This window comes from Rattus norvegicus, chromosome 10 (genome assembly GCF_021556685.1).
Source record: "Rattus norvegicus strain SHRSP/BbbUtx chromosome 10, alternate assembly SHRSP_T2T, whole genome shotgun sequence".
NCBI lineage: Eukaryota > Metazoa > Chordata > Mammalia > Rodentia > Muridae > Rattus > Rattus norvegicus.
The window spans coordinates 59,930,879-59,952,525 of record NC_141543.1 but is presented as its reverse complement, the minus strand read 5'-3'; the positions used below and the strand labels follow the sequence as shown (position 1 = coordinate 59,952,525).

Below are 21,647 nucleotides of genomic sequence, written 5' to 3'. Positions count from 1 at the left end.
CCCCAGAAAACTAGATTTGGAGACGCTGATCATCACAGCCAAAGGTAAGAAGGATGTGTGTACCACATCAAGTGGTAGCAAAGGTTGCTGCTAAAATTCTCAAACGCAACAAAGAATTATCCAGCTCAAGAGAAATCTACTGGGAAAACCTCCTTATAGGCTTCAGGGATGTGTGGCTACCCTAGTTCTCATTTTTGTGTGGGGAGGGGCCACAGGAACTCACACTCAGGCAGCAGAGGGTGACAAAAGGTTTATTCTGCATTGTTTACAGAGTCAAGCAGGGGATAAAACTGGCAAAGACTCTCTTGTGAACTTCATTCTCATGACTTGAAGTCAGTGGGTGGTAGGCCTTCAGGTTGAAGCTCTGGGAGACGGATAGGTGGAAGGGCTCAAATTGCAACAAGTGAGATGGGCCCAGGCAGTCACGGGTTCTTCTGAGGGGTGAGGTAGATGTGTCAGCCAGCTCGAGCAGAGAAGAAGGGCAAAGATCGGACATAGGAGTCTAGCCGGGATCGGAAGAGTTCACTTTGCACAGTTTGTCCCAGCGGGCACAGAGGATTCTTCACAACAAACTCCACATACAGCTGTGAAAAGGAGAGTGTGTGAGCTTGATTTGAGACACTTTCCATTTTCAATCTCAAACCTGGTATAATCTCAGGAATTTAAGAATACCCGGGGTGGGGGTGGGGTGGAGAGGGAGCTCAGGAGTTAAGAAGCATACTAATGTTTTTGTGGAGGATGGTCAGTACCCAGCATCCATGTTGGTCAGCTCAACAACTGCTTGTAACTCTCCAGAGAATCTGTCACCCTTTTCTGCCCTCCACAGGCACCTGTGCTCATGTGCACACATACCCTCCACACAATACATATAATTAAAATGGGAAATAAGTCAGTGAAAAAAACCGTACAAGTGCTTCCTTAGAGAAGCTATTACTGTTTAAGGAGCTTAAGGTTCTGGAGAAAACTGAGTTCAACAGGGATATAATGTAGAAGGATTAGGGCAGACTCCTAGGGCTCCAGCGGGGGAGAAGAGTTCCTCCACTGACACTGACCGCACTGTAGATATGGTGTAGAACATCTCGGATAGGGCCCACGCCCAAGTCAGTATTCATGACAACCTTGATTCCAGTGGGAGTCTCGTAGTAATGGAGTTTGTAACGGCTAGTTTGGAAAGATAGAAAGCCATCCTTCCTGCAGAAATGAGTATTAAGACAGGAGTGGAATCACTCCCAAAGAAATATTTGCTATGCCCTCCAGGTTAACTCCTTTCTATTCATGTAGATTGTCGAGTAAAAACACCACCCATCATCCCCACCCCTCGACTTAATTGCTGCTGCCTTCACTCTTTCCCTACTTTCAGACCAGCCCTGCAGCCGCTCCTGCCAGCTTCAAGACTCTTGTTCCAGATTCAGCCTCTCTAAAACACACCCTCCCCTCTTTGGGGCCACATGCCACTTCCATCCCAAAACAATATCTCCTCTTCCCAAGGCTAGTTAGCCCTCCTTTCAACACCCCTCTAAAACGACCGTACATGTCTAGCGGGGACATCTTGCTGACAAACGAACGAATGGAGAAGAGCATCCCATACATCAGCTTGTACTCCTGGAGGGAGAGGCGGTAGAATTAGATCCCGGTTATGGAGGGAGACAGGATGGGTATAGGAAGGACCTGGGATTTGGAGAAGGGGAACAGGACAGGGACTATGTGCGTTTGGGGATACTCTAGGACCCTCCGATCACCTCTTCCTTAGGGATCCCTGCTTGCTTCTTGCGGTGCCATTCGCTGTAGTGTAGACACACTCCATTCCGGTCAAAAAGATACAGATTGTGGACAGTCATCTGCAAGATAAAAAGCCTCACTCAGTGGCTTGCACCCAACTCTCTAAAACCTGGTTCTTCAGGACAGGTGGTAACCCCACCCCCGGACTCACCGGAATTGCCCTAAATGAGGGTGACAAGCTACTTCCGGTTTCTAAAGCCCAGCTGGGTCGCAAGCCCTCAAGAACCTTAACTCCGCCCCGATAGTCTTACTAGATTCCGCCTCTCTCCTGAAGCCAATCCGCGGTCGCCGATGCCGCGCGCACGCGCACTCCTGCTCCCCGGCCTCTCAAGCCCCGTGAGGTGCGGGGAGTTTGGTCTCGCGGGCGGGTGACGTAATTCTGTTGGAGGCGGGATTGCAGGCGGTGGGCGGGAGGCTGCCAACGGTTTTGAGAGCTAGTTTCGCGCTAGAAAGGGGTTGCCTTTGGTTTTTCTCTATGGAAGTTATTGGGTAGGGAGATAGTCCTCCTCATCTTGGTAAGCCAGGGCCGTCGTGCTCAGAGTAGTCGGAACCATCCAGGCGGCTGGTTGCCCGGTGTGTTTGTGCACGCGCGCCCCTTTCTTAGAGATTTCTTAGGGTGGGGTAGGGCGGAATTCTACCGACCTCTGCTGTGGCTTTCTTTTCAGGAAGGATTAGAAGGGAAATCCAGGGAATTCGACTCTGGATGGGACAGGTGAAGAAGGGGCGGAAGGAGGGTGTTGTGGCTTTGAAGTCGTGCCTCTTTCTTCACTAAAACCAATTGAAGGACAGACATTGGGCCAGCTTTGGCGTGTGGTCTGTTTCAGTTTGCACATTTTGAGTGTGAAAAAAAGGTAACCGTGGTTAACCCGTGCCGAAAATGATTTGCAATTTCCAGGACCCTAGTTAGGAAGGAACTGCAGCGGTTCTGTTGCCCTGCGTGCAGGTCTTCTGTGCATTACCTTGACTTTCAGCCTTGCACACCCGCTTTTCGCCGTTCCCAGGAGTTGGGAGAAGGAATGTATTTGCCCTCTCCTTGGCCTCTGGAGTCAGTGGACATTCCTCTAAGCAGAAAGCCCTGATACCCTCATTTGTTGAGGACCCAGTGTCTTCGTCCCTTCCAAATCTTCCTTTTTGGTGATCTTACCCACAAGTTTGGATCCTTTCAAAACTGAGCCAGGAATTCCCAGTTTCCCGCTGAGTCCAGTTGTCTCTTCTCTGCACATGGCTACAGCAGCCCCCAGCCCCAATTCCCCTCTCCGGCCAGAGGACCTCCTGACCGATTCATCAGAGCCTCCTGGGTTGAACCAGGTGTCCTCGGAGGTGACCTCGCAGCTGTATACTTCTTTGCATCTCAGCCGGCAAGCGGAGGCCACAGCCCGAGCCCAGCTGTATTTAGCTTCCACCTCCTCACCTCCTAATGAGGGCATAGACAGCTTGGCTCAAGAACTGAGTCGCAGCTTGTCAGTTGGATTGGAAAACAACTTGAAGAAAAAGGTGAGAGAGAGGTGTGTCTTGGAGATCTCTCGGGTATTAGAAAGGCTCTTGGCCTTTCAGGTTAGCCTTGCTGTGGCTTGAATCTGTTATTAGATTTAAATGATCTCCTCCAAGTACATAGGTTTTTCATGCTTCTCACAGAAGATGTTGAGGGAATGGCATGAAACTATAATTTGGGAAGTTGTGATGGTTCCTAGAGTTTTGGTTTGTTTTTGCTTGGACAGACACCCGCCCCTGTAGAGTAGCTTAGTTGTCCTAGAAGTGGGGATTAGGTTTCTTGGACCCAAATGAGAACTAGAGACTTGAGGACAGCAGCAACACACGTAAAGTTCCTGTCAGCTCAAAATTCTTTTGATTGTGTGGTTCAGACTGTGGCATACAAGGCACACATGCATGTGCAGGGAAGATAGTTGCACCCCTGGAAAAGATACCACTGATGTGCAGACTGGTTAGGTCTTCCAGAGTGTGGAATCTGGTAGGCACAGTTGCACCAGGCTTCAGACAATACCTTTGCTCCTCAGCTGACAACAGTCCCCTCCAGCCTTGTTTTAAACCTACTGCTTCATTCACTTACTGCCTTTCTGGCCTCTGTAAACATTTGGGTTTTGGTTCAAGGATAAGACACTCCCCCACCCATGCTGGGTTTGACTGCTTTCCTCAGTTTTTTAAGGCCCATTTGAAAATTCTGCCCTGGCAGTAAGTAGAATGTATATCATAGAGGTTAAAATGTGACTTCTGTGGCCTTTCTTTTTTCTCACCCTAGGATGGGTCTAAGCATATCTTTGAGATGGAAAGCGTTCGGGGCCAGCTCCAGACCATGCTCCATACCTCACGTGATATGGCCTATCGTAAGTCAGCCCGGTAGAACGCTTGAGGAAAGCTGAGGTGTAGGGGCAGGAGACAGTAAGCAGGCACTCTAAGAATTAGAGACCAGAAGAAAGGCACCTACTCTCTGGGAAAAGGTTTGGGGAGTGGAGAACTGGAAAGGCCTTTTTTTTTTCTTTTCTTTTTTTCCAAATGGCTGCTGTCCCTACCTGGTCCTTACTTTGGGGTCTCTTGGGCCTTGGGCTACAAGCAGGGGCTCCCCTCATTCCAGGAACTGGCTCAGAGAGACGGGAAGAGGACTCCTTTGACAGTGACAGCACTGCTACCTTGCTCAAGTGAGTGCTCCTGGTGGCCCACTTGCTTTTCTTTCACTCCCCCCTTCCCATCACCTCTTATGTACTTCCTAGGGATCTAGAAGCTTGTCGTTGGCTTTCATCTATCTTCTCCCTTCCTTCTGAAACCTGGGCAGTAGCTGTATAGTACTTGGCCCTCTCTATCCTCAGCCCGTCTTCTCCAGCTTGTATCTGCTGTTATTGGGTCTCATTCTGGGGGCGGGGGAGTGATTGGAGGAAGGGACCTCACAGAGGATCCTCTGTGCTGTTGGCTCTATGTTTTGGTTCTGTGACATATAGAATACCACAGTAGGATCAGTGGGTCTCAAAGGTTTTCCCAGTCTTGACATTCCCTATCTGACTCGCTCAGCACCCGGCCTCTGCAAGACCTGTCTCCATCGAGCTCAGCCCAGGCACTGGAAGAGTTGTTTCCCCGATATACCAGCCTTCGACCAGGGCCCCCCACCAACCCCCCAGATTGTCAGGGGCTGAGGGATGCACTGGACTCAGAGCTTACACGCCGAAAGGTGAGAGGCAAATGTTTTCATTTGAAAGTAGCAAGGTTAGAAATTAGGGGCATTGGGTAGAAAGGCAGGTCTGATTGTTAAGTCTGAAGGCTGGGAATGGGACTGTGCTTTAGGATGTCTTCAGAGAGGCCCTCAGTGACTGTCCTGTGTAATGTGACACACATACCCTCCTCCCATACACACACACAGTTATCAGATCCCTGGTTCCCTTCAATAACTCCTCACTGATAACATCTTGTTGTTCTCCCCTCTAAAGTGTGAGCTCCTCCAAGGTCAGCGCTATGTCCTTTTCAGTACTGCTTCTCACCTAACACACAGAAAGAAAAAAACCCTTCCATAGTAGTTTCTGAATGGATAAAGCACTTTGTTGGCTTGCACAAAGAGTAGTAGAGCTATTGGTGATATGATGATCTTTTCCTCCATAAGACCCTTAATGTCTGAGGGGACAGAGAGGTGAACAAGAATGAAGAGAAGGCAGAATCACTGGTTGTCAACTTTGGAACCGCCCCAGTTATTTTAAACTGCCGGGCTGTGAGCGAAAGGCTTTCCACTTTGTGTTCAATGAGCTCCTCAGAGCGGGAGTAACTTCCCACCCTTTACAATGTGGGCTGCTGCGCCTCTGCCAACATTTTCTGGAAATCCAGGAAAGAAGCTAACAGCCACTTCCCGAGCTCCAGAATTCTTGATTCTTTCTTTTCAAACCAACTCTGCTCTTGGGATCTAAGCTTTCTGTCTCCAGTCTGTTTGTCCCTAAGGATGCTGAATGTCATTGCCATGGTCAGACTAAGGGTGAGTAGCACCCACATGCCTCATGTCTCTTTCCAGCATTGCGAGCGCCACATTCAGAGCCTACAGACTCGAGTGCTAGAGTTACAACAACAGCTAGCTGTGGCCGTGGCTGCTGACCACAAGAAAGATCTCATGATTGAACAGCTAGACAAGGTATGGGGGCGGTAGCAGGCATGGGGGCGGGGGCATCTCTGTGGAGGGCACTGTTGCAGTGTCACTAAGGGGGTGGCAGGGTCTCATATGGTGTTCCTTTGAGGTTTTAATGGCCATTCTGCCTCAGCCTCCTGAGGGCTGGGATTACGGGGATGAACGGACATCACACTCTGTTTAACCAGGTTGTGTTCGTGCTAACAGCAGGACGAGATGCCAGGTTTTCTGACCTGGGAAAGGGAGGTGACTCATGACTTGTAGAAAAGAGGGCAAAAAAGTGGGTTTTAAAATTCCATTTTATTTGCCTTTCTTGAGACTCTGGCTCGAGTGGTAGAGGGCTGGAATCGGCATGAGGCTGAGCGGACAGAGGTGCTGAAGGGACTTCAGGAGGAGCGCCAGGCAGCAGAACTCACCAGAAGCAAGCAGCAGGAGGTGGGTGACCTGGACCCTGTGGCATTAGAGTCTGGATAGGAAGAAACAGCCTTGGTACTAGGGTTCCCAAAAGTTTGGCCTCTGGCACGCGGTTGCTATCCTTACGCCCGCCCTTGTTACCGCTTGCTGAGACTTCTGTCAGATTTGTATTTCTAGTGGCTTCTCAGGCAGGCTCCCCTCCCCCACACATTCTAGTCTTTGGTTCCCTGGGGTATTTAGTAAACTGGTTTCGAGTGTTCGTTGCTAATTATTTCTGAAGTAGAGGTGTTTCCCTCATTATCACTGTTGTGTGCTTTTCTCTCCTGAAAGACAGTAACCCGCCTGGAACAAAGCCTTTCTGAGGCCATGGAAGCCCTGAATCGTGAGCAGGAGAGTACCAGGCTACAGCAGAGGGAAAGAGAGGCACTGGTGAGAAGGGGGGGCTGGGTGAGGGCGTCAGGCTCCTCTAGAGACCGTGGGGCTGTGATGGTCTGGATGAGTTTATAATTTGAGTGGCACTAGGGTCCTGCTGCTCAGGCATATCCAAGGAACATTAGTTCTGCTAATCTCTGAAGACAGCCCTGCTGCCAAGAAAACACCACATATTATATTCCTATTAAAACATTAAACCGGGCTGGAGAGATGGCTCAGCGGTTAAGAGGACTGACTGCTCTTCCAGAGGTCCTGAGTTCAGTTCCCCAGCAACCTCATGGTGCCTCGAAACCATCTATAATAGGATTGATCCCCTGCCCTCTTCTGGTGTGTCTGAAGACAGCTACAGTGTACTCACATACATGAAATAAATAAATCTTAAAAAAAAACCTAAACCCATCTGAGGAGCTAGGTGTGTCCCAGGCCTTTAATCTCTGCAGTCTTGGGGTAGGCAGAGGCAGGTGGATCTCTGTGAGGCCAGCCTGTGCTAACTACATAATGAGACCTCACATCCAAATACTGCACACACTTGTGCACACACACCTTTAACAGAGGATCCTTACGCATACTAGACAAGAGTTCTGTTTCTGAGCTACACCCTCAGTCTCTCACCCCCAGAGATTTTGTGTCAGTAGATACAGAGTGGGTTTCAGAAATTTCCTAGGTGATCTTGTTCAGTCTGGAATGGGAGTGCTGGTCTGGGTTACACAGCCTAAACCACTACTGGATGACACTTACTTGGGATTCTTAGAGCTGAAGTGGGCATGTGAACACCTATGAAGTTAGTAGTCAGGCTTGGAAGTTACTGTTTTCATGACACATGCTTGCTATATGCAGACTGATGCTTGTGGTCTGACAGCTACCTCTGACAGGGCTGGCACTGGTGCTACTTGACCCACTCTGACTGTAGGTTGGGCATTTGTATTTTAATGATGGCGGTGATGACTGTTGTGTGTTAAGTACATGCTAGGTGCCTGGCCCTGCCAAATGGATTAAATACACTTTTCACTTTAGTCCTCACAAAGCAAACTATTATCTTCTTTTCACAGATGATGATGTATGCCTAAGAACACACAGTACACTGGGCATGGTGGCGTACATCTGTAATCACAACACTTGGGAGGTTAAGGCAAGAGGATCAAATTCAAGCTCAGCCTGGGCTACGTAGCCAGACTGACTGAAAAACAGAACACGTGATAATGGATGGGAGGAGTAGGATTCATGCTGAGATTAAAACTCTGGCACACAGTCCGTTTATGTATTTATTAGTTTTATTTTAAAAAGTTACCAATAGGCCAGAGTGGTGCACACCTTTAATCCCAGCACTTGGGAAGCAGAGGTAGGTGCCTGAGTTCAAGGCCAGCCTGGTTTACAGAGGGAGCTCTAACACAGCCAGAGCTACATAGTGAGGTCTGTCTCAAAAAACCAGAACAATAAAAATTATCTTACTGAAGATTTCATAAGAGTCAGGAAGTTTATGTCACACACTCACAGCCCACAGTATAGTCAGTCTTCACTTGGCCTGGTATTTCTTTTAAAAGCATCATGAGAGGGTTGGGGATTTAGCTCAGTGGTAGAGCGCTTGCGCAAGGCCCTGGGTTCGGTCCTCAGCTCCGAAAAAAAGAAAAGAAAAAGCATCATGAGGTCTTCCTGCCTTCTCTACACATAGCCTATGTTAGTGTACTTAGCCTCTCGGTAGGAAAAAAAAAAAACCAGCGACTGGAGGGCTTAAGTAATTTTTCTCTCAAGTTCCGACAGCTCCAAGTCCAGGACCAAGGTGCTGGGTGGGTTGGTTTCTGGCTTGCACACAGCTAACTTCTTGCTGCCCCTTCACTTGTCAAGAAGGCACAATGGGTCTGCTTTTAAATAGAATATCTTTTATTTATCCTTTACCAGTTGTGTACATATAAGCAGTGTCTTGATAAAATGCATCCCAAGTCTCTCTTTCTTTTGGGGGTAACTACCTTAGTCAGTTGACCCACCCTGTTGGCATGCCGGTCTCCTGCCGTAAGCGTAGCTGCTGTGTTTGTGAGTACATTGACATTTCCCAGCACTCCTCCCTATGCTTCTCATGGCATTCCTGAGGCTTGGGAGAGAGTGTTGGTGTAGCTAGAGAGCTCCCATTTACTTATTTGCAATCCTGTCACCCAGTTCTGAGTTTCCAAATTAGCTGTTGCCCACAGCCGAATGGACCTTTTATTGCCAAAGTTGAGGATAGCACAAATTTGTGTTTAAGTATGAATTTTTAAAAATTGTTTTTACATTATGAGTATGATTGTTTTGCCTGCATATATGTCTGTGCACCATGTGCATGCCTGGTACCGAGACCAGGAGAAGACTTCAGATCCCCTGGAGTTAAAGACAAGTGTGAGCCACCATGCAGGTCCTGGATATTCTGGAAAAGCAGCTGACCCTCCTAACCACTAAGCCATCTCTGCAGCCATTAAACATGAATATTTAGGAAGCATTTTGACAACATGTCCATTTAGCAAGACAACAGTAGTAGGTCCCCCAGACCAATGGCCTTCAAGCCTTGGGCTCCTCTAGGCTCACTGTACCAGGTGTGCATTGCCTCCCGTGGACAGGGGATGAGGCTTTATCCACTGTATTGTAACCCAGTGAGCTAGTCAACTGGTGCTAATTCTCCACACTGTGTTGTCTGGGGGTGTTTGCTGGTCTGAACACATACTCAAAAGTTGGCTCTCTCCTGGGGCTTTAGGAAGAAGAACGGCAAGCCCTGGCCATGAGGTTGGAGGTGGAGCAGCAGCAGTGCCAGGCCCTCCAGCAAGAGCGGGATGAGGCCAAGGCTGGGCAGCTCAGTGAGCACAGGAGGCTGGAGGCCCTTCAAGTGGCTCTGCAAGAGGAGAGGCAGGCCTGGGTCAAGCAGGAACAGCAGCTGAAGGAACGCCTTCAGGCGCTGCAGGAGGAGGGCCAGGCTCAGCTGGAAAGAGAGAAGGTAGAAGTAGCAAAGGGAAGAGTTGGGGATGAACCGGGTTGGGAAAATTACAGAATAAGATGAGATGCCAGAATGTGGAGGTTACTAGGGAGCAAGGATGGAGAATAAAGAGTTATACATGGAAGGCAGGATTGGGTTGAGTACCAGTGTGAAGGCCTAGGGGCACCAGATACATGAAAGACACAGAGATGGAGAAACAGGGTAAATGGGAGGAGGGAAAGACAGAGTGTGACTTGGAATCAGTAAGCAGGAATTAGGAGACGAGGCATGCATTAATCCTGGATTTTCCATTTTAGGGGACCAGCCAGAGGGAGGCACAGGCAGCCCGGGAGGCCCAGCAGCAGTTGGCACTGCTGCAGTCTGAGGTGCGGCGGCTGGAAGGGGACCTGGACACGGTGCGGAGAGAGAGAGACGCACTGCAGCTGGAGATGAGCTTGGTCCAGGTGAGCCCCGGAAGTTCCAAGGGGTGCTCTGTAGTTGGGAAAGCAGGCCTGAGTACACACAGAGACTTGGGAGGTCACGGAAGAATACCAGTCAGATACAAGAGGTATTATAGGTTTGGCTAATTTGGTAATATTCTGTCTTAAGCTCCAGTAATTCCTCACTGAAGGACAGTTTCCAACAGTGTGGACTGACACCCTGTTACATTTAGACTATGCTGGTTCAAATCTTGAGATGCCGTATACTGCTCTTAAAGAGGCAGTGCCACACTTCCTGTATGCACTCTTTGAGCAGTTGAAAGTTTGTGCCTGACCTAACTCCAATTGGTAATGTCTTGCTTTGTGTTTATTATTATTTTATCTCTAAAATTTTATTATCATTTTATATGTGCAATGGTTGTATGTCTGTGTATGGGTGAATTGTACCACGACACGTGCATAGAGGTCAGAGAACAGCTTTGTCCTTTCACGTGAGGAATTGGATTCAGGTTATTAGAGTTGTGTGCTACACATTTTTTTTTCTTTTTTCTTTTTTTCGGAGCTGGGGACCAAACCCAGGGCCTTGTGCTTGCTAGGCAAGCGCTCTACCACTGAGCTAAATCCCCAACCCCACACATTTTTATCTGATAAGTCATCTAAGCAGCCCTGTTACTAGTACTTAGGAACTTCTGCTAATACCTATCAGTTGGGGATCCGGGAGGACAATGTTTATTTTATTTACTTGGGAAATTCCTGAATCAGCTCATAACCTGGGTCAAAAAGACACAATTAGATTGAAAAACTCATTTCAGCTAGGCCTGGTAGCACAAGTTTATAATTCAACTACTTAGAAGCCTGAGGCAGGAGGATCTCAAGATATAGCCCAGCCTAGGTTACAGTGTGAATGTGAGTTCAAGTATAGCCTAGACAACTTAGTGGATGCCTGTGTCCAAAAGTAAAATGCAGACTAGGGTATGGCTCAGAGGTAGAAGACACACTCAGCATACGTGAGCCCCTGGGTTCAATCTCAGTACTGGTTATAAAACAAGGCTGGAGAGATGGCTTGGTAGTTTAGAGCACTGGCTGCTTTTCCAAGGGACCCAGGTTCAATTTCCAGCACGCACATAGCAGCTGACAGCCATCTGTAATTCCAGTTCTAGGTGACACCCTATTTCTGGTCAGGCATCAGCATGGCCATTTAATTCTACTTCTTAACTTGCTCTCAGAAACTCATTGATTGGCCCTTTTACACATAAAAACAGAGGCCCACAATGGCCAGAATTAAACTAATGGTCAGAACTAAATTCACATTTTACCTGCAGACAAAATCCATACACATTAAAAACCAACAGTTTCAGTGTAACTAGGCCATTGAATCTTCACCTTCATTAGTTAGCCTCTGATCGGCTACTAAAGAGGGGTTGACAGACTTTCTGCAGAGGACCAGAGAGAGTATTTTTGACTCTGTGGGTGGTGTGTTCTCACTTGTTAACTATCCTACTGCCACAACACAAAAGCAGAGTTTTTGGAGAGTATGTGGGTAAGTGGGTATGGCTGTGTCCAGTCAGACTTCATAACAAAAAGCAGGCATTGGGGGAACTAGTTGAGTTATAGTTTGCTGCTCCCTGGAATGGTGGAACTGCTTGGAGAGAGCCATGTTTCAGTCCTGGAGGAACACAACCCCGGGGACCCCTGACTTGGGAGGACTTAGCTCTGACCACTGTGGGCCTCTGTTTTATGTGTAGAGTGTTTGCTAAGGGCCAATGCATGAGTTAGCAAGAGCAAGCTAAGAAGTAGGATAAATGACCGGTCAGAAGGGAGTACGAGAGTATGACAAGCCAAGAATGATGCCTGTGGCCCAGGTCTATACAAAAAACAGCCATGATGTTTTGGTTTTCTTTTGTTTATTATTTATTTTTAAATAATTACCTTTTTTTTAAAGATTTATTTATTTTATATAAGTACACTGTAGCTGTCTTCACACACACACCAGAAGAGGGCATCAGATCTCATTATAGGTGGTTGTGAGCCACCATGTAGTTGCTGGGATTTGAACTCAGGACCTCTGGAAGAACAGTCAGTGCTCTTAACCACTGAGCCATCTCTCAGGCCAATTATTTTTATTTTATATGCATTGGTGTTTTACCTGCATGTGTATTGGTATGAAAGTATTAGATCCCCTGGAACTGGAGTTGCAAACAGTTGTGAGCTGTCAAGTGGGTACTGGGAATTGAACTCAGGTCCTCTAGAAGAGCAGCCAGTGGTCTTAACTGCTGAGCCTTCTCTCTAGTCCCTTATTTGTTTATATTTTAAACAAGGTCTTGATATGTGGAAGTTGACTGACTTTATCCTACTGCCTCTGACTACCAAGTGCTGGGGTTCAGGCATGAGCCACCATACCTAGCTTGGGTATATGGGCTTAAAGCTTGGGGAAAAAAAGATCAGGATAAAATGAAAGATTTAGGAACTAAGGAATCTAGTAAAAACCATGCCTAGAGGCAGAAGCTTATCATATACACTTTAGAATTATCTGGCCCAAATGTCAGCAGATAGGAAAGATAGGAGGAGAGGGAAGGGTGGTGGGGCTAGAGAGCAGTTGCAGGCAGAGCAGTCAGCCAAGACTTAGAATGAGAACAGAGGTCCTGCAGAGGAAAAGTCACCTAGACAGGAGGGGTGGCCTAGGGCCCAGGAGCTGCGGTGACAGATGGAGAAACAGCCACAGTGGGATTAGAACTGAGCTCTTTGCTTGTGAAGTAGCAATCAGATTCCAGAGAGCTGCAAAAGGAGTAGGGGTGGGGGTGTGGGGAAGGGAGATAGACTGCTGAGTGCCTCCTTTCAGGGAGAGGTTAATAAGCAAATCATCTCAGACTCCTGCAGAGTGCTCTGGCGTTCCCCTGGGTTAATACATCTGTTTCTTTTGTCCAAAGCCATTTTCACCTTTGTGTGCATATATAATATATCTCATAGTTCAATAAAGAAAGGGAATCTGAGTCCCTCTCCAAGGCAAACTCCCTGTTGTTCATCCTTAAGGCAGATGGGGGGTTGTTGGTACTGATCTTGTTGACATTTTCCACACTTAGAGAACTAGGGGGCTGGGGAGATGACTCAGCAGTTAAGAGCACTGACTGCTGGGGTTGGGGATTTAGCTCAGTGGTAGAGCGCTTGGGTTCGGTCCCCAGTTCCGGAAAAAAAAGAAAAGAAAAAAAAAAAAAAGAAAAAAAAAAGAGCACTGACTGCTTTTCCAGAGGTCCTGAGTTCAATTCTCAGCAACCACACGGTGGCTCACAACCATCTGTAATAGGATCTGATGCCCTCTTCTGGTGTGTCTGAGGACAACTACGGTGTACTCATATATAATAAATAAATAAGTAAATAAATATGGAAGAAGGAGGAGGAGAAGGAGAAGAAGAAGAAGACTAATCTCAGACATAACTGAGCTGACAGTCATTCCATCTCCTTTACTCCCAGGCCAGATATGAGAGTCAGCGGATCCAGATGGAGTCAGAGCTGGCTGTGCAGCTGGAGCAGCGGGTGACCGAGCGGCTGGCGGAGGTTCAAGAGAACAGCCTGAGGCAGGCCGCCTCCCTCAGGGACCATCACAGGTACTTGGGACTCGCTAGATAGTGTTTCTCTGGCAGCAGCAAGTGTTGTTAGCTTCCTGCCCATGTGCTCAGAGCCTCTTAGCATCTCCCAGCACGACTCCCAGCGCTCGGTCCTATCTGTCAAGGTCTTGGGCCTTCTCGGGAGAGTTGCCATGAAGTGCTTATGGCTAGGCACACAGCCTAGAGATTTCCCTCCAGTGTTTCCAGCTCCTTTTGGAACAGTGCTGAAGTTCACAGCTGCTCCAGAGGTGCCTCTGATTCCACCCCGCCTTCGCTCACCCTCCTTCACCATGGTTTCTGGAAGAGCTTCTGCTTTGTTTGTTTTGGGGGGTTGGGGAGGTTTGTTGTTCTTTTTAAAGATGGGGTCTCACTATGTAGGTCAGACTGTCCTTGAATTCATAGAAGTCTGTCTGTCTTGTCTCCGCCTCCTCCTGAGAGCTGGGGCTAAAGGCATGTGACACTGTGCCTGGTGGAAGTGCTTCCTATTATGTCATTTTTAAGTGGCCATGGATTACAGTCCTATAACCCCAGCTTGGGTGGCTAAGGCAGAAGGATTGTAGGTTTGAGTTGAGCTTGGGCGATGTAGTGCGATTCTGTCTCAAACAAACCAAACCAAACCAAATGGATCAGCGAGTCTGTCGCTTTCCCACAAACCTTCACACCAGTCTTTGCTTCTGGGGAGTCTGTCCTATGGCCTCAGCTTTGTCCTTATTGTCATGTGCTGGGCCAGGCCGGGTGACTGCAGTTGTCTGTCTTCCTGACCCGAACCCACAGGAATAAGGGTCCCTAATGGTGAGGTGCTGAGAGGGAGGACAGGGATGAGAAATGGGACCAGCGGGTCTTGCATAAGCTGATGACGTATGCCAAGCAAGTTTATGCAGAAGTACAGCATCCTGTATACTATCTGCAGGGAGCAGGAGGGCTCAGTAGTCAAGGTCAACTGAGAGCCACGTTAGACAATGTTGGCAAGGAGAGCACAGCACACCTTAGACACAGCTGATGACCACAGTGCAGGGGTACGAGTAGGGTCTCCAGAAACACTCGCTCCTGCCCTAGCCCAGCCTTGCAAGCTCACTCCTGGACAAGGACACAGAACTAATGGTCCCTTTGTCCTTTTATTAGGCCTCTGGGAAAATCTGGGCTTGGGCTGGCTCCCCACATCTCCCCTTACCCACACACATTCTGTCTTTTTCTCATCGATAACATCTTATGGTTTAAAATGCCTTTGTAATTACATGTATGCACATGTGGCTGTGTTTAGATATGTGTGTGTGAGCACAGATGCCTGTGGGGCAGATAAGGAGCTGGACTCCTGGAGCTGCAAGCAGTCATTAGCCACTCAGTGTGGGTGCTGGGAGCCACACTTAGGTCCTCTGCAGGAACAGTACACACCACACACTTAACCCCTGAGCTCCTCTCCTGCCCCTGATTGTAGCTCCCATCTGTACACTAAGTCTGTTTCTCACCTGGGCCTTTCTAGGAAGCAGCTACAGGAACTCAGTGGACAGCACCAACAGGAGTTGGCTGCCCAGCTGGCTCAGTTCAAGGTGGAAATGGCTGAACGAGAGGAGCGCCAGCAGCAGGTTGCTCAGGACTATGAGCTCAGGTACTGCCTTGGAGTTCTCTCCGTGGGTAAAGCCTGGACTGGGGATGGCAGAGAGAAGCCTTCCAGAAGAGTCAGCTTCCTCTAATGCATCCAAATCCTTAATTATTTCAGAGGTCTGATACTGCACCCGGCCCCTTGTCCTAAGCTTCTGCTTTCTTAAATTCTCCAAGTCACCTCTCTAATGTGTGTGTATTAGGGATGTATGTATGTGTTCCTGTGGGTGAAGTGTAGACCAGAGGGCTATGTCATACCTTGTCTCCTTCACCTCGTTTTTTGAGACTCTGAATGTAGAGCTCGCCTATTTGGCTAGCCTGGCTAACCATATGTGTTCTGCCACACCCTGCCCTTAATGGGGATCCTAACTCAGGCCCTCAGGCCTTGCAGCAGACAAGTCACCAACTGAGCATCACCCTGGCTCCTCTCTTCTTTTCCTCAGGCTGGCAAGGGAGCAAGCTCGTGTGCGTGACCTGAAGAGCGGCAACCAGCAGCTGGAGGAGCAGCGGGTGGAGCTGGTAGAGCGGCTCCAAGCCATGCTGCAGGCCCACTGGGATGAGGCCAACCAGCTGCTCAGTACCACACTTCTGCCTCCCAACCCTCAGGTAGCCATTGCTCTGGAGAACAGCTGTTGTGCCTGAATAACCCTTTTTCTATGGCCATAGCTCTCCAAATGCGTCCTGTTCCACTGGGCATAGTTCTGTGGTTCTAGCACATGTGGATAAATATGTGGTATCAGTTTGGTAGAATAATGGCTAAAAAAAATTAGGACAGTAAGTTGTTGCTAAGGTTAGGGAGATGACTGTCAGTAAAGTGCTTCTTTTATAAGCATGAAGACCTGACTTCATTCCCTAAAACTCAAGGGGAAAAATTGCTGAGCCCAGCTGCTTGTGGCGAGGAGGCCGAAGGTCAAAGGCTCAAAGATATCCTCAGCTTTATAGTGAGTTCAGGGTAAGCCTGGCTACATGTGGTCCTATCTTAAAGGAAAGCAAAGCAAAACAAACAATAACAAGAAAAAAACAGCAGCAGCAACAAAAGCAAGCGTGCACGCACGCACACACACACACACACACACACACACACACACACACACACACACACACACACGCTCATGCACACAGTCGAGTTGTTGTCCATCCTGCCGTAGACTAAAATAGGGATCCTTACTCCCAGTCTTTCTTATGTTGGTATTTCTTATTTTTAATTTATGGTATGATTGGTTAAAATGCTTTAGAATTGGTTTTGTGCACGTGGCACAAACATCTGAACTGTTAAAATAAAAAAAGTTTACAGTAGAAAGTAGCCTCTGGGGGCTGGAGAGATGGCTCAGTGGTTAAGAGCACTGACTGCTCTTCCAGAGGTCCTGAGTTCAAATCCCAGCAACCACATGGTGGCTCACAACCATCTGTAATGGGATCTGATGCCCTCTTCTGGTGTGTCTGAAGACAGCTACAGTGTACTCATCTATAAGAAATAAATAAATCTTTAAAAAAAAAAAAAAAAGAAAGTAGCCTCTGCTCTATCCCAGGACCCCGCCCTCTATCTCCAGGTCCCTTCTCCTCCCCTCAGCTCTCACAACAGATGCCACCCTCTACCTACTGCTATCTAACTTTGAATGTGACCAAGTATGTAGTACTTGATACAGAAATGGTTTTCATTTTCTGTATTTAGTATGTATACTGTTACAATACCTATTAAAACACATGTTATTTATTGTATGGGTTATCGATACAGTTTGTGGAAATAGAATTGTAATATGACAGATAATCAGTTAAAGTTTGATGGAAGTTAGATGCCACCCATTTTCCTTTGAAGGGAGTTCAGGGAGTTTACAGCCGTATTCAAGTGTCTGTACTAAGCCTTGTGTCTTTGAACCCGCCAGGCTGTGAACCTCCTTTCTCTCTCTCTCTCCTGGCCAGGCCCCTCTTGCTGAGCCCTCCAGCCCAGGGCCTCTGGAGCCAGAGAAGGGGGAGAGGAGGATCTGGGCCATGCCTCCCATGGCTGTGGCCCTGAAACCTGTGCTGCAGCAAGGCCGAGAAGGGAGGGCTGATCTGCCGGGAGCTCCCTCTGTTCTCTGTAGCACCTCACCAGATCTGAGCCTCCTGCTGGGACCCTCTTTCCAGAGCCAGAACTCCTTTCAGCCCCTGGAACCCAAGCCTGATGTGGCTCCACCTGCAGGTGACTAAGGGCAGAGGTCACTGGCGGGCGGTCTCCATGCACGAATGGCTTCCTTACGGAGTTCCCTCTGATAGGAATGCGGGCGTTTGGTTCCTGGGTGTCTCTTCCCAGTCGTTGAGTAATGGGAGGAGTACATGGAAGTACACGGATGTGCAGGGAGCCGGAGCCGGAGGCAGGGGTGCTGTCAGAACGGTGGTGGCGCTTCTCCTGGGTGGACTCTTCCTCGCCGTGACTACACCCCTGCTTCTTTCTGCACGAGTCTACCACTCTACTCTCTCACTGTCCACCCTGTGGTTCTCACTCCTTATCACCTTAGCTTATGATGGACTCGACCAGTCAGGATGCTTGAGTCTAGTCCAGACTCTCCGATGGCACTTCTCACTGGATGGGCTGGCGTTAATGGGTGGCCACCCATGGTTTAGGGTTTTTGTATTCAAACACTGATGTACTGTGACTTAAGAATGAAAAGGCTTCTGATGTTTGTAGCTTAGTTGTAAACACACTGCTTGCCTAGGACGTGTGAACCCCCAGCATTCAGAAAGGACTTGGTAGCATATGCCAGCACTCAGTGAGTAGAAACAGAAAGGTCAGAAGTTAAAGATCATCCTCAGCTACATCGCGAGGTGGTTTTTAAATTATTATTATTTAAATTATTATTCTATGAGCGTTTTGCCTGCATGTAGATATGTGCCCCTTTCTAGCACCTACATAGTAAGTTTGAGGCCAGCCTGGGATGGATGCATGAACCCTGATGGAAAGAGAAAGAGTAGAGCCGTGGGTAGGGCTCATGCCTGTGATACCAGCACTTGGAAGGTGGAGGCAGGAGGATAAAGAGTTGAAGGCTGTGGCTGGAGCTGTAATTCTGGCAGAATGCTTGCCTCTCCCACATGAGGTGCTGGGTACAGTCCCGAGTTCACCAAGAGAGGGAAGTGTTGGCCTGGCCGGAGAGAAGGCTCAGGGAGTGGGAGCACTTGCTGCAGAAGCAGCGGGGCTGAGTTCAGACCTTAGCGCCCATGGAAAAGCCGGTGTGACCTTCACTGATAACCTCCGCCTTGGGCCTGTGAGAGCTGTTCTTGGTTATCAGCCTGACTACATCTGGAATGAACGACAATCCAGAAATGGGGGGCACACCTGTGAGAGAGTTTCTACTTGAAGTGGGTGGATCCACTTCTAGCCCTGATCTTTGAGGTAGGAAGAGAGTGCCCTAGCTTGAGCATCTGAGATCTCAAAACCATCCTCTAACAAAGCCAGACAATCCAACGTGGCCACACCTTCTAATGGGGCCACTCCCTATGGACCTTCAGGGGCTGTTTGCATTCAAACCACTACAGAGTTGGAGAGACTGGGATCACTTGGGCATGTGTGCCTAGCTCCAGGCAGTAAGATTCTGTCTCAAGGGAGTAAAGCAGACCAGCATCCTTCTGGTGCTTTGTGCACTTGAACACGTAAGCACTGTTTTTTTTGTTTTTTGGGTTTTTTTTAACATTATTTACTTTGTATTTGTATATGTATAAGCACATGTATACCATGATATTTCTGTGGAGCTGTGGGACCTGATACTCTTTATATAAATGTGGGTCCCAGGAGTCAAACTCAAGTCATCCGGCTTGGCAGCCAACTGCCTTTATTGTCTGAGCCACCTTACAGGCCCACCAAAAAGGGAGGTGGGGTTTGCCTCAGATTCACTGTGATAGCCAAGCATGGTCTTGAATTCTGGTTTTTAAATGCTGGGATTACAAGAGCGAACTCCACACCCAGTGTGCTGTGGTACTGGGGACAACCCTAGTGCTATCTTTTTGCTAGGCAAACACTCCCACATGAGCTGCACCCCAGTCCCCAGAAGGCACCTTTATCCTCCCCTCTAGTTCTTTTCAACTCTGATGCCATCTTTCCTGGGTGTGCTGTCCCTCTGATATTTATTTATTTGTTTTAAAAGTTTGTATTTTTCATTTATGTGTATGGGTGTTGTGACTGCATGCATGCTGATGGACCACGTGTGTCTGTGGAGGTTGAATCCCCCTGGAACTGGAATTCTTGACAGTGGTGAGCTGCCGTGTGCTGGCCCTTAACCACTGAGCCCTCTCTCCAGCCCCCACTCTTCCATTCAGTGGTCCCTTTTCTTTGGGAGCATTTGGTAGGTCATTTATTCTTCCATGTACAACACGCGTGCATGCCAAGATACCTGTCTCACTTTGCAGTTGGACCCTTCTCTGCATTGGAGGCTTTCACTGCTGATCATAGAGCAGAGCACCCATTTCCTGAGGAGGACCCTGGGCCTGAAGGTGATGGGCCCCTAAAGGCAGGGCTGCCACCTGCTTCTCAGCTGGAAGGCCTCAAGAACTTTCTGCAGCAGGTAAGAGAGACCTCCATTTGTCTTTATGTACTGACTCACTCCCTCTGGGTTAGCCTCCCAAGTGCACTGTACCTGAGTGACTTCTTGCCTTTGTGTGTGTGCACATGCTCATGAAGTATGTGAGCCAGAAGCTGGTGTCAGCCATTTCTTCCACAGCTAAGTTATTTTTTCAATGCCATTTTTTTTTTCTTTTTTTTCGGAGCTGGGGACCGAACCCAGGGCCTTGCGCTCGCTAGGCAAGCGCTCTACCACTGAGCTAAATCCCCAACCCCTCAATGCCATTTTTTGTTTTGCTTTTTTACTGATTATTTTATTTATCTACATTTCAAATGTTATTCCCCTTTCCAGTTAAACCTCCTATCCCTCCCTCATGCCACCCGCTTCTGTGAGTGTGCTCCCCCACCCACCTACCCCTTCCCATCTCACTTTTCCCCTATGCTGGGTCATCAAGCCTCCATAGGACCAAGGGGCTCCCTTCTCACTGATGCCAGACAATGCCGTCCTCTGCTACATCTGCAGCTGGAGCCATGGGTCCCTCCATGTGTACTCTTGGTTGGTGGTTTAGTTCCAAATGTGTAGCCCAGGCTGACTGCAAACTTGTGATCCTCTTGCCTTTGCCTCCCTCAGCAAGTCCTACTGATGTGCGCCACCACAACTGGCAGCCTTTTTTTTTTTTTTAATGAGACAGTGTTGTCTGTCTGAACCTAGAGTTTACTAATTGGCTTGGGTGGCTGGCCAGCAAGCACTCAGGACTATCCTGTCTCCCTCTTCCCTCCCCAAAGTGCTGAGGTGGGAAATGGCTCCATCCTCCGCCATGCCTGGCCGCACTATGTAACCCTGGCTGGTCTGTGACTCACTATGTAAACTAGGCTGGCCTCAGGCTCACAGGATTCTGCGTTGTCCTCATGTTGGGGCTAAAGGCTGCACCATCACATCACTCACAGCTCTGCCTAGCTTATTAGGTGTTGGGAGTTAAACTCAGACCCACATGCTTGCTCAGCATCTCTGAGCCATCTCCCCAGCCACTTCCTTGCCTTCTTAGGACCAGCCATTGTCTTAGTGATTATTCTATCACATTCTTAGTCCGTAGTCCTCCTCTGGAGCTTAGGCCACTGGCCCTAGCCTCACACAGCTCTGTTCCCCTCAGAGCCGAGGTTTCTCTTTACCCTTGTCTAGAGGAGCATCCCGTCTTCTTCCCCCAGCTGCTGGAGACAGCACCTCAGAGCAACGAAAACCCCTCTGTTGACCTGTTGGCCCCTAAGTCTGGTGAGTCCCAACTCTGAAGAAGGTCAGGATGGGCCCAGAAGAGGTGGGAATTGGTGAGCTAGGGTGAGGTAGGCGCTTGGAGGTAGGACTTGGCTTTGCTCCATTAACTACCTGTCGTAACATATATAAACCTGAATTAGAAACAAGGGCGCAGCGGTTTTCTGTGGAGAGATTATATGTGTTTATTTGAATTTGGATTCCGTTTCTTCTGTTGTTTTCTGTACGTCTTTTGTGGCAGGATCTCATTCTGTAGTCCAGGCTGGCCTCGAACTTACTGTGTAAATCGGTGTTAATCTTGAACTCAGATCTAGCCTGCCCTAGTTCCCCAAATACTGGGTTTATTGGACTGAATCACAGTGCCTGGCTTGAATTTGGATTCCATTTCTAAATTAATTTATCATTAAACCTGGTAGTGTTAGAAAGAATTACTTCTGGCACTTTTCAATGTATTAACACCTAAAATAACTAAGTTAAAAGTTCTCATTTAGGGGTTGGGGATTTAGCTCAGTGGTAGAGCGCTCCCTGGGTTCGGTC

The 21,647-nt window shown here is 48.4% G+C and overlaps 2 protein-coding genes across 11 annotated transcripts in view; one reads left to right on the top strand and one right to left on the bottom strand.

Annotated features, from left to right (window-relative positions):
• Positions 1–235: 235 nt before the first annotated feature.
• Positions 236–1,973, bottom strand: Trappc1 (trafficking protein particle complex subunit 1). Of its 2 annotated transcripts, NM_001039378.1 has the most exons (5): positions 1,931–1,969; positions 1,740–1,838; positions 1,532–1,602; positions 1,053–1,191; positions 383–584 (listed from the first exon to the last, which is right to left on the bottom strand). In NM_001039378.1, the coding sequence occupies exons 2-5, from the start codon at positions 1,836–1,838 to the stop codon at positions 456–458; spliced, it is 438 nt and encodes a 145-aa protein (NP_001034467.1). In that variant the 5' UTR covers positions 1,931–1,969; the 3' UTR covers positions 383–455. The 2 variants fall into 2 exon arrangements, with proteins under 2 accessions (XP_087426548.1, NP_001034467.1); XM_087570422.1 differs by lacking the exons at positions 1,053–1,191; positions 1,532–1,602 and having other exon boundaries at positions 236–584; positions 1,931–1,973.
• Positions 1,974–2,081: 108 nt separating this feature from the next.
• Cntrob (centrobin, centriole duplication and spindle assembly protein) overlaps positions 2,082–21,647 on the top strand; it is a 22,946-nt gene continuing 3,380 nt past the window's right edge. Inside the window, exons 1-16 of one of the 9 annotated variants that reach the window (XM_087571846.1) lie at positions 2,082–2,120; positions 2,445–3,273; positions 4,037–4,121; positions 4,370–4,433; positions 4,801–4,957; positions 5,783–5,899; positions 6,212–6,328; positions 6,638–6,736; positions 9,459–9,695; positions 9,992–10,138; positions 13,583–13,716; positions 15,197–15,322; positions 15,759–15,921; positions 17,236–17,494; positions 19,693–19,847; positions 21,050–21,113. In XM_087571846.1, the coding sequence (XP_087427972.1) occupies positions 3,001–3,273; positions 4,037–4,121; positions 4,370–4,433; positions 4,801–4,957; positions 5,783–5,899; positions 6,212–6,328; positions 6,638–6,736; positions 9,459–9,695; positions 9,992–10,138; positions 13,583–13,716; positions 15,197–15,322; positions 15,759–15,921; positions 17,236–17,494; positions 19,693–19,847; positions 21,050–21,113 (2,197 nt within the window). In that variant the 5' untranslated portion in view covers positions 2,082–2,120; positions 2,445–3,000. 9 annotated transcript variants of the gene reach the window in all.

Excerpts from the sequence above, each read along its gene's own strand:
- Trappc1 (NM_001039378.1), bottom strand. The coding sequence starts at position 1,838 with ATGACTGTCCACAATCTGTATCTTTTTGACCGGAATGGAGTGTGTCTA. Across the intron at positions 1,192-1,531 it reads AAGATGTCCCCGCTAGACAT|GAAGGATGGCTTTCTATCTT; the intron begins GTACGGTCGTTT and ends TCATTTCTGCAG. Across the intron at positions 585-1,052 it reads TACACCATATCTACAGTGCG|CTGTATGTGGAGTTTGTTGT; the intron begins GTCAGTGTCAGT and ends TCCTTTTCACAG.